Raw genomic sequence first — 12,561 nt, forward strand, 5'->3', positions numbered from 1 at the left:
CGAACAGGTTTAGGACTGCAGTTCTGAGTTTAGGACTCAGAGCAGTGTAGAAGTTAAGATTGCCAGACAAAATCCCTACAGTAAAAAGATCACAATATAACTATCCTTAAAATACCCAAATGACTCTGCAAATAAACTCACACTCTGCCTTAAAACATTCACCAATACAAACACTCTCCTTCACACACCGATAACACACTTCTGTTGTAACATACGCCCTTCTCAGACACTTCCAGGCCCCACAGAGAAGAAACTAGCAATGTCAACAGCAAAGTTACAGGAAACTACCTGAGCAGGAATGACGGTGTGCATGAACGCAGGTGCTTTAGCGACTTTTACACTTGGCAAATGGCTTTGAAGTGCCAAGATTCTTGACTGATATAAAGTACTTTTTTTCCCATGCCATTGATTGAAGGAAATGGGTTTCATTTCCACCAGCTGAACAGAGACATGACTCCTTTGTATTTAGCCAGTACATTTGACTCCTGGCTGCAACAGCACTGCAGACACCCTTTAGTTTTACAAACTTTGGAATTTCTCATTCTAACTCGTCTCCAGCGCCCCTCTCTCCCTACCCTATTAAAGCTTTCAGAGAGTTGCCAAGCTACTCATCCAACTCCATCCCCCCATACACCCGTTTGTTCTTCTTTTTAAGCTACTCTGCACATCTTTCCTGATACACATTCTTTAACAACCTCTTATCTCATAAATTAGCCAAGAGAGCGAGAGGGATCCCGAATAGCTAAGCTCTGCTGTAACTGTTTCCTTTACGTGAGTGTTAGGCGGAGAGGAAGGTAGGGTTTTCAGAGAATGCCAGCCAAGGGTCAGGCAGTGCTTCTCTCTCTCTCTCTCTCTCTCTCTCTCTCTCTCCCCGCCACCCCCAAATACTCTCCACCTTCTCTTTGATATAAAATACAAATGCTCTATGTAAACACTCCCTGAACAGCACGGACAGACCGAAATTAAGTGCTTTACCTTCCTTGTGAAAAAGCCTCAAACCCACCACTTTTAACCTCTGCACACATTCCTTCTCTTGTGACTCCCCCCACCGACCTCATCTAAACTTAGGCAATATGCCAGTAAATACTCCCCAAAGTTTAGCTAATCCGAAACCAGAATACTGAGTTAAGATGCTATGGCCAACACTGTTTTCAGTCTCCCTCTCAATGCAATTTCACCGTACAGAACAAAACAGATACTAGATCTCAGAAATATCTTGATCTATACTCTCTATCTAGAAAACAGAAGAATGTAGGGAAGCCATTCCATGTATGTCGGTGTGACATCAATACATTTAACTCTACTCCTCTGGTAATTTGTTCACTTCCATTTTGCCCCAACACTGAAATTACTCTCCTCTTCATCTTTTTCTTGCCTCTTGCTATTTGTACTTGGAACAGCAAGCCCTTATTCTCTGGCAATGAGTGAACAAGACAATGAAGGATTCTGTGCTGGGCCACGTTGTGTATCAACACTATCTAGAGAAGGGATGCAGGGCTTGTGGCCCTCCAAATATTGCTTGACTTCAACTCTCATCAGCCTCAGCCCAGCATGATGGGAGCTGGAATCGAATAACAGGTTACTCATCCCTGATCTGGGGTATTGGTGTTGTGTCATGCACCTGACCCTCCACCACTATTTTCTTTAGGGTCCCTACATGCAAAGACAGGCTGCAGCGGATTGAGAGGATGAAACCAATAGAAGGTCCAATGGTCAAGAAGACAGTTTCTGCATGTGCTGTAGAGGGAAGTGAAGGGCAGATGGGGCTCATCAACCTGGGAAGGTAGGCCATCTAGGAGAAGGAAAACTCTGATCCTAAATCTACACTGCCTTGCAGGATATCTTCAGGAAAAGAAAAGGCTAAGGAGTAACTCCTACACAAATCCAGAGTGGAGTTCCTAAGGCAGTTGGATGGCGTCTTGTATGCTTCCTTTCTGCAATTCCTGCAGCCAAGCTGGCACCAAAAATATTGCTCTGCTTTCCTTTGGACTACATCAGAGAGGCGGGGGGGGGGGGCAGGTCTTGTCGACTAGGCAGTCCAGGACCCCCATACACATACAAGGCTTGTGCCTTGGGGAGGTTACTTCAGTGCTGCTAACACAGCAGTTTGACTTCACCTTCAGGGGCACACTCCATTGTCTCTCGGAACAGGCGGGTGACGACAACAATTGCACTTTTAAATGCTGTTTAACAGAGGATATTTCAGCAGGTACATTTTTTATACCCCTGCATCACAGGCTCCATTTTCCAACATTCCTTCTTGAAGGAATTCCAGTTAAAGATACAGGAACACCATCTTCCTCAGAATCGGATACCCCTGAGGAAGACCAGGAGGAGAAACAGACATTAACAGTTGGCTTCATGTTGCAGGATGGATTTAAAGGAGAGTCCTGGGCCGAAAAGACGGGAGATTATTGATCTAAAGAGATGAACATTCATAGAACTAGAGGTCACACCCTCAACCCCAGTCTAAAGGTAAAAAATATCTATCCCAATAGCAAGTTACCCAAGCAACCCACACAAGCAGGTAAGAATCAGAGCTTTTTCCAGCTGTAATTCAGAGATCTTTCCAAAGCCTTCTTCGGTGAGCTACTAGACACCTATATCCCTCTATCTCTCCTCCTTACACTCAATCCTTCCCTGCCCACAGGACCATCAGCCTTCAAAGATACATAAATTTCACCTGTGCTAATATACATATAGATATTGGAAAGAAGCTTAATTCTGAAATGGCATAAAATGAATTGAACTGCTTACTGTAGGGTTAGATGTGGTGAAAATTCCATTTCTAGGGAGCCAATTAAATATCTTTAATTATTTCTGAGGTGGTTCTCTAAAACAATAAAAAGAATTTAGAAAAGACCATCACAAGCAAAAATACTAAAACACAGCCAGTTTGAAATAACTATTTCCTCGCCACACAGTATGTGGGTTGTACTGCTCTGCAACCAGAAGTAAAGGTAAAGGTAAAGGTAAAGGTAAAGGTAAAGGTACCCCTGACCATTAGATCCAGTTGCGGACGACTCTGGGGTTGCGTGCTCATCTCGCTCTATAGGCCAAGGGAGCCAGCGTTTGTCCGCAGACAGCTTCCGGGTCATGTGGCCAGCATGACTAAGACGCTTCTGGAGAACCAGAGCAGTGCACAGAAATGCCGTTTACCTTCCCGCCGAAGCCGTACCTATTTATCTACTTGCACTTTGATGTGCTTTCGAACTGCTAGGTGGTCAGGACCTGGGATCAAGCAACGGGAGCTCACCCTGTCGCGGGTATTCAAACTGCCGACCTTCCGATCGGCAAGCCCTAGGGCTCTGTGGTTTAGACCACAGCACCACCCGCATCCCTGCAACCAGAAGTAGTGATGCCCAAATCTATAATCCTACTCACAAAAGAACAGACCATTCATGAGTCCATAATAGTCTTATTTTCTTATATACCACCTTCTTTCTATCATGAAGCCCAAGACAGTGCATATGTGGTCACCAGGCCAGTTATCCATCCAGACACTGACCAGACATAGACCTTCTTGGCTTCAGCCTCAGGTGCCTTCAGACCACATCCTGATAATTAGAGAGGAAGCTCTCCGTTGTAATGCTAGAATCTCCAAAACCTTGACGCTTACAATAAATAAGAATTTTGAACACTGCCCCTGTCTAAACAAACAAACAAACAACCCCAATTCTCAGAAAGGCATCAGGAGGTGCTCCATCCAGCAGGGAGAGTAAATTCTCTCATGGGAGTGGACATTACTGATTTCAGAATGTGCCTTAAAACACTATTTGCAGCATAAAATCACACATCTTATATCTAATTGTCAGTATCTCACACTACGCACAGTTCATTTATGAAATTGTCACAGAATGTAGCAACAGCAACAAGCTTAGATTAATTTGGTACGTAGTTATGTTCATAGAGGATAAAACGACAGTGTTAAACTGATGTCTGGAATCAGTAACAGACTAGAAAAAGGACCAATAAACTGAAGCTCAATAAAGAGATGTTGTTGGTGAGCCTTCTTTCTACCTGTGCCAGTAGGTGATGGCTGACCAAAACTGGATAAGATTTTATTCCTCTCAGCCTTGAGGACCAGGTTCATAGTCAAAGTGCTATAGATTTGGTTTTACCCTTACAGAACCAAGGAGCCTTGATGGCATGAAGTTATAATTGGCATGCCAGCTATGCTCTCTCCTAGATAAAGATAGATTGGGCAAAGTTCTTCACATTCAGGTAACATCTCAGCTGGATTACTACAATGCACTGTACATGGGACTGCCCTTGCAGACTGTTCAAAAACTACGCAGTTAATTGCTAACTGATACAAGTAGTATGGAACACATTTTTCCAGTTTTAAAACAAACACACTGACTCACTTCCCATTTTCAAACCCAAGTCCTGGTGCTGATCTTAATTTTTAACTCCCTTAACTACTCGGAAACAGACTACCCCAAGGACTGCCTACTAGCCAGGCAAGCTTATGTGGTAAGAAACTACTCCAAGCGTGAGGGAACATGAAGAGTTTAGATAAGCAGGGGCATATAAGACAGTATTTTCAATTAGAGAATCACAATTTTGAAACACCTCTCAAGGGAAGCTCACCTTGTGCTGAAACTAATACCTTTCTGAGTCTGGAATTACTTCTTTTTTTTCCTCTCCTACACCTTGTACTTGCTGTGTTTCTAAGTGCTGTTTTTTACCTGCCTCGTCTCATTTTATGCTGTTTTATTTTTGATTAATGTATTAATGTTGTGTTTTATATTGTGTGTTAAAGAAGTGAAGGGATCTTCCAAATCAATGGTTATCAGCCACAGTGGTTAAATGGGGCCTCTATGTTCTGATGTGGTATATCACTTTGTAACAATTCCTAGAGGACAAACAACTGGGAAGGCAACAGCCTTCACAGGATGCATGTGGGTTTTTCCTGGACATTTCTGATTGGCTGCTGTTGGACAGGGTTTGTTGAATTAGATGTGCCATTGGTCTAATCCAGCAGGTCTCTAATGTCCTTAAGGCCAGGGGTAGTCAACACGGTGCTCTCAGGATGTTGCTGGACTCCAGCAGCCTCAGATGGAGGGGCCTATGGCCAGCGGGGACAGGGTTTGCAGACCACAACATCTGGAGGTCGCCTCATTGGCTACCTCAAAATATATTTTTGATTTAAAAAATAAATAAATAAATTTTGTATAAGCGGATGTTATACACACACAAAAAAGCTACCTTCCAAGCAATTCACAATCTCGGAGGGGAGCCTTACTTGAAAGAACGCAAAGGCCTCCATTTGCTGCTGGTGTTTAAAAGCTGAACTCCACAGAAGTTGAATAGCTGGGGTGGGCAGAGAGGGTTCGGCTCACCTGCATTGTCAGTATGCAGTCTCATGGAGGAGGAGGAGGAGGAGGAGGAGGAGGAGGAGGAGGAGGAGGAAGAAGACAGCTCTCTCTGGGCTGAACTTATTTAAATTATTGAGAAAACAGTCATATAAACTTACCTTTGTTTGCCTTGCTTGCTAATGTAAAGATGATCAACCTCCATGTTTGTTTAAGTGATCTGTCCCATCCCCCCACTCCCAAGTCTCAGCACTTTGTACCAGTAACTCAATTCCAGATTTCAAGCACAGGGTGGGAATTGTGCTATTAGGCATGTACCCACTTAATATTCATTGAAATGGTCAGATCTCCTGTGAGTATCCAAGAAGCCTGATTTAGTAGGGAAAGGGGGGGTATTGCCTCCAGACATTTCTGACTACAACTCCCATTGTCCCTGACCATGGACCACGCTGACTGGCACTGATGGAGTTGTGAGTCCAACCCCACCCCACCCTAGATAGTTAAGCCCAGTCAAAGACAACTATGGGGTTGCAGCACTTATCTCGCTTTCAGGCCAAGGGACCCGGCATTTGTCAACATCTGAAGGACACCATATTAGCTTCCCCTGCCATAAAATCTTCCAGCTTGAGTGTTTACCTCTACCCACATTGAGGAAGTGCATGAGAGAGTGAAAGCGAGTGTGTGAAACCCCCAAGGCTGCTTACAATCTTTCTGTGATGGGCAACGGGATGATGTAAGCCCGAAGAGCTGATTATGAGCATGCTTGCTATACCTGTTAAATCTTTCTTAACTATCTCGACTTGGCTAACTTTAGTAGGAGAGGTGGGGGAATTAACTGCTAGGCTGACATAGACTGACCATTTTTTTGTCTGACCTCAAATCAATATAAGCTCCCCATCTTTTAGAGATATTTTAAAGTTGCATTTTAGGCATCAAATATATATCATTAACGACACTTTGTCTTGCAGATCAACTCAAAATGGATTCAGAAATCATACCAAAAAAGCTTTTCGTGAATGTTGTTCATGTGAGGTCAAATGCAAGAGAAGCCATTTCTAAATCAAGTGTACATTCTAGCCAATGTAATCTTTATATTCGCAATACAGATAAGGGAAAAGCAAAACCCAATTCAAACATCATTTGTGAGCAAACTCGCAAGCTACAAGGAGTATACATTTGTCTGAATGCATGTTATAGATACCATCTCTCAGGGATTCTGAACTAACTCAAGATATCAAGATTTTGGAAAATCAACCACCTGAGAAGATTAGAGCAAGACAGGCAGGCACAGAAGGCAAACAATCCATATCAGGAGCTCCCTACCTAGACTACATAATGTTCCTTTTTTGGTAAGCATTTCCTTCACATCTTCACCTATCGTATAGCTACAGACTCTGTTCAAATCAAATGTAAATACAATGCATAGGAAATAAAGAAATAAAAAAACCACCCTCCAAACCTTTATGAAATTTACACACTCAAAAAGGGAAATTACACAACTTGCATGGACTAAAAAGTGCCCTACTTGTCAAAAGCTCAATCATCAGCAAGACTGGAGGAGAAATATAGTAGAGTAGCTTTTGTCAAATTTCATTTCCCTAGAAAGTTGAATCAGGAAGATGTAACTGACAGTCACAGTCTCTGAAAACAAGTGGATAAAAGGAACTAATCAAAACATGAAATCTCCAATCCTATACCCAGTCACCTGGGAGTAAGTCCTATGGAACTCAATGAGACTTACTTCAGAGTAGACAGGTAGAGGATTGCACTGTAAGACAGTTCGGCTGAGGCAAGGCTGCCAAAATTTGAGTCTGAATGTTCAGAAACATTTGCATTTCATGCAAAAAGCTTCACCTGATAAAGTTCCCCATAAAATACTACTTTAAGGATTTCCACACAACCCACCCCCGTTTTCTTTGTTGGGCAAGCAATATCTGCCAAATGTCTCCCTGGCACAAAGCTGTAGCCCAGGGGTAGGCAACCGAAGGCCCAATTGCCTTCTCAATCCGGCCTGCGGACGGTCCAGGAATCAGCGTGTTTTTACATGAGTAGAATGTGTCCTTTTATTTAAAATGCATCTCTGGGTTATTTGTGGTGCCTAGGAATTCATTCCCCCCCCCAAAAAAAATATAGTCCAGCCCACCACATGGTCTGAGGGACAGTGGACCGGCCCACGGCTGAAAAAGGTTGCTGACCCCTGTTGTAGCCCCTTTCAAAATTAGGCACTATTACTGCTAGGCTGAATAGGCACAAAAACAAGAGTCAGGAAGAGCCAATACTATGAAGTGTGCCTAAGCATTAGACAAACTAAGAACACAGTTACATACTGCCAATCTAGCTAAGTGGACATAAAAACAGTCCCTTTTAATAAATTCCAGAGGGTTAGCCTTGTTAGTCTGTTGCATGTCAGTCTGTCATTTAATAAAGATCAATTCGACAACTCTTCACTACTCACATGTTAAAGCATTTCAGGCAAAAGGAGGCTTCATGGTGGGAAACAGAAGATGGAAGAGGATACAGACTACTTTCATTTTTAATTACTGGTATTAAGCCATCTTCACTGATGGGGTTTTGTTTCAGCCTCAAGTCCTTCCAAACCACACAAGCTTAAGAATGGGACTCAAAATAAGAATTGTTGCAAAAATTGTTCATAAATGTGAAATTTCTTTTTCATTTGAGGCTGAATCTTTGTTATATAATTGTATTTATATACTGCACGAAACTGCAAGGGTCGAGAGAAAGTCACAGAACACTTTATCTTAAGCAATGTTTACAAGAGACCTATACAGCAAGCCAGTATTATCATCCCTATGTGAAGACGGGAGGCTGTGGATGAGAGAATAGAAGGCATGGCTAAGGCCACCCAGTGAGTCTGTGGGCAAAATGGAGATTTGAACAAGGGGCTTTATTAGATTGCACTCTTAGCCACTAGGCTACGTCAGTTCAGAATTACACACAGGTCATCTGGTGAAGGGCAGCTATGACTTAAGCACATGTTTAGGGTTTGGTTTGTGGACCCATAAGGTCTGCTCTACATGCTTCCACAGACAGCTTTGTTACTGTACTCTACCACTTCTACATAAACCTGAATTCAGGTTAATCTGCCATATCACAGCATGTGAGGACGTTGGCAACATCATTAGTGTGCTTAACTCTCAGAAACAAGGAAGAGTGCAAAGTGATGTCAAATCCCAGGCTTGATCAATGTATTAAACTGACCCTTAAGTCCGTGGAAGATTATACTGCCATTCAGCCTGTCAACAACAGAAGTGTACTGGGCATGTCTTAATAATTAATTGTGTAGGATAATATCCCTATGTGCAATAGGTAAAGGTGCAGAATTTCAGCACATCTGGGGATGTGCAAAGGAAACATCATTAGTAAAAAATAAGGCAGTTTTGCCAGTTACTCTGGAACCACAAATAAAAAGGTGTATGGAAAGGTTATAGAGGAAGAAAAGCAAGAAAAATCACAGGATTGGGGAAACTATAGAAAAGAGAAGGATACAGGACTGAAAATAGGAAACACAGAACCCAAATGTAGAAATAAGGGAAATGATGTTGGGGATACACGAAGAGGAGAGAGAAAAACTGAGAAAGGATTCCCAAAGGCAACAGGCATTATGCTCACTTCTAAAAAACCAATGCTCAAGTTCAAGACTTTAACATTTTACTAAATGGTTAATGAAAGCCATGACTCTCCAGGCTGCTGTTGGCTTTTCAGAGCAGCAACAACAATAACACACTTTTCTCCTGTGGGGACTAATAGCAGCTTCAGGGAGGGAGGGGGGGTTGGGTGGGACTTATTTTGGGAAACCATAACAGGGAAAGGGTCAAACATCCCATTTTCTAATCAGAGATCACAAATCCAATCAATTTAGAAGCTCCCAGGTCCATTATAAAAATGGGGGGAAACCCAGACGATCTAAACACATGACCCCCTCTCATGTAACATGCAGTTTGGCCCTCACATATCATATATATATATATTAGGAATACACCTTTCAAGTGGAGACAAATAAAAAGTGGAGACAAATATGTCTGATGCATGTACTCCCATGTACACAATGGAGAATAGGTTCATGTTGATATTTCACCTGTGGCAGTTGGCAGTGTGCTACAGGAAATGGCACCAGTGCCCTGCTTTGTACTGGTGGCTGACATTTATTTATTTTTATAAACTGCTCTTCTGGTACTCCAAACAGCTGCTAACAATTAAAATTCATGACAAAGACACAATACGGGATGTTAGGAATACATGGTGGAAGGGTGAATAATAAGGTACAGTATGACTCTGGGATTGCTTTTGCTACAAGAAACTAACATGGCTACGCCCTTGGGGAAAGGTAATGAAGGCAGAGCAATGAACAAGGCCTTGAACTAGAAGAAGTTGGGCATCTCATTGGCTTATGTCTGGAAGACCTCTTTGTCTGAGAGGCAGAGACTGAGGACAATTCACACAACTACTTATGACACATGTGCCTCTCTGGAATTTATCACACAATTTGGCAACGATCTCCCCCCCTTTTGTTGTGAACTGCTTTTGTGAAAGCTTCAATATGTGTCCAGTTCACATCTTCCTCAACCCATTTCTGTATGGCTCCCAGGACACCTGCACACCAGCAAACAGGTGCATTTACAAGATCAGCTCTAAAAGGTTCTTGCAACGTGTGATATAGTTTCCTTCATGGAGTCTTCTTACTCCATCCATCTATCTTTTTATTACTGACAATGACCACCACAGGATTCTTACTCTCAGTTTTGAATAAGTCTGGAAAGTACCTTTCTGAGTGAGAGAGAAAAGTGAACTTTATACGTGTGTTTTGAGAAAGAGAAAATAACTTTAGGGCAACAACTCTTTGGCCTGGGGGCAGAATCGGTACCCGGATCCCTCATTCGGAGAGCCACGACGGGAAGCCCTCGGTCTTTGGAGGGAAGTTTGCGGCGTCACAACTTTTGAAACCCTTTTTAAAACAACAGCCCCTTCGTCAAAACTTCCTGCAGTTCAGAGAAGTCCCCGCACCCTTTCGCTCACAAAACTTTGCCGCCCGACGCGCGTCGCGCTGACGGGGGCCGCCGGCGGGCACGCGGCGCCGTCGGGGCAGCTCTCGCGGCGGACCTCCGAATAAACAACGCCGCTCGAGGGGGAACGAGGAACAGCCCGGGCGTCGAGCTCGGCGTCCCGTCGCGCCGCGTGCGCCGCCTTGGCGCTCACCTACCTTCGAAGAAGCGCCGCAGAGCCTCCTTCTCGTCCACCACCTCCATAGCTGTGCCATGCACCAAGCGGCCGGGCTAGTCTGCGAGCCCGCAGGGGGGCATCCCCCCGGCCAGGGCGCCCCGAGCAGTGGAACGGAGCGCGCGCCCCGCAAGTGACCCTGCTGTCTGCCGCGCTGCTGTGGCCCCGCTTGACCCGCTTGCGCTGAGGTGAGTCTGCCCCTCTCTTTCGTTCCCTTTCCTCCCGCTCAGGAGCCGGCCCGCTTCCCCCGGGGAGACGCGCCCCCAGCAGCCTTCCCCGGCACACGCCGCGCACCGGCCTCTCCACGCCGCTCGGCACTCAACTTCGGCGGGCTGCTGCTGCTCCTGTTACCGCTGCTGCGCTCTGGCTCTCTGCGGACGCCCCGGCCTCTCCCCTCACGCCCTCCGCCCCTTCTCCCCGCCGCCGCCGCCGCCTCCGCCTCCCGCTCCTCTCGCGGCCGCCTCCAGGGCTCCTGCAACTCCGCCGGCCGGAGCTGGCGTTGCCTGGGGCCAAGCTAGAGGGCGCGCCGAGCAGCGAGGGCCTCAGCAGGGTTACGGCGGGCATGGGGTTTCCTCCCCCCCCCCCCGCCGAAGGTTTGTTTATTGGCTTCTTTATTCCTCGAAGGATTTATACTACGCCTTTCCAGTTCCAAAGTGGGAGCGCCTTAAAGCCTTGCCCTGCGGCGCCACCCCTCCCCCAAGGGTACGATTAGGTCCGGGGCGCCGCTCAGAGGAATAGGCAAAAGTGACCCGGAAAGCGGCAGGTCTAGATTGCCACATTTTTGTGTAAGGAACACACGCGGATATCTGAGAGAGGGATCATTCAGTTCGGACATTTAAAGTGCATTCAGTGCACATGACTTCCCCCAAAGAGTTCTGGGAACCGTAGTTTCCTTCGCACCCAGTGCCCTTAACAAACTACAGTTCCCAATATTGTTTTTTTTGGGGGGGGGGAGTCATATTCTCTTAATGTGTGTCAGGATGTGCTTTGAATATATGATGTAGCTCTGAGTAAAAAATGTACGCATGTAACTATCATTTAATCCTGGGGAGGGAAACCTTTGCCGGTGCAAGGACTGCATTCGTTTCGGGGGGCATATGTATGTCAGTGGTGGGCAGGGAGGGCTAGAAGCAAGAGTGCATAGAGCAACTAATGTAAATTTTAACTTTGTACAGTAAGCGATAGTTTCCACACAGTCTTGCACATCTTTTTCTATCCTCCATTCAAACAAGAGACATCATTGAAGGACACATTCCATCCAGGCAAAAACATTCAAAGAGGGTGTGAAGTAGGGCCAGGGCAGGCTGTGGCCTGGAGAGCATTCCAAGGGCCAGATAGGACCCGAGGGCCACATTTAGCCACCCTGCACTCAAGGTTCCTCTCTCCGATTGGTATCATAATGCTCTTTCTAAATGTGTTTTATTGTATTCTAACTACTCTTTTTAGCTAGTTTGTTTTTTTATTTTTATTTTTTGCATTTTTTATTTCACATAAACAAACATATAATCCCCTTTGACCCCCCCCCCCAATTGTGGATCTTAATATGATGATTTTCCCCTCGGCATCTCTTTCATAACTCTATTCTTTGTCATTCCATAGTTCAAATTTTTGCTACAAGTTTTCTGTCGATCCTACCAATGTATGTAATTGTTTGCAGTAGTTTTTCAAATAAATTATAAACTTTCCTTCTTTATTAAAGACCTTTCTGGTTTCTGATTCTTCCTGTCAGTTTTGCCATCTCAGCATAGTTCATCAATTTTATCTGTCACTCTTTTTTGTACTATCTTTCTACTTCAGGAAGCTAGTTTGTTTTTATTACTTTATATTTTGTAATGATGTTTTTAAAATGTTGTAAGCCTCCTTGGGAGAGAGGCAGGATATAAATTGAATCTTGCACAGCTGTCATAGTGAGGGAGACCTTTGTCCATGAACAGCATGGGGGGAGGAAGGTCTTATGGGGCATCCTGCCCACATTCACACATCCAGCATTCGTACCCGTATGGTTGAT

The 12,561-nt window shown here is 44.6% G+C and overlaps 1 protein-coding gene across 4 annotated transcripts in view; it reads right to left on the minus strand.

The window, feature by feature from the left end:
- Positions 1-10,941, minus strand: part of MYRF (myelin regulatory factor) — a 94,907-nt gene extending 83,966 nt beyond the window's left edge. For 3 of the 4 annotated variants that reach the window (XM_081021896.1, XM_081021897.1, XM_081021895.1), the window contains exon 1: positions 10,537-10,941. In XM_081021896.1, coding sequence (XP_080878022.1) covers positions 10,537-10,582 — 46 coding nt within the window. In that variant the 5' untranslated portion in view covers positions 10,583-10,941. The remainder of the gene's footprint in view (positions 1-10,536) is intronic. The other variant, XM_081021898.1, reaches the window with a different exon arrangement.
- Positions 10,942-12,561: the final 1,620 nt, after the last annotated feature.

Source organism: Podarcis pityusensis, assembly GCF_964106645.2.
Source record: "Podarcis pityusensis genome assembly, chromosome: 1".
In the NCBI taxonomy this organism is placed as follows: domain Eukaryota; kingdom Metazoa; phylum Chordata; class Lepidosauria; order Squamata; family Lacertidae; genus Podarcis; species Podarcis pityusensis.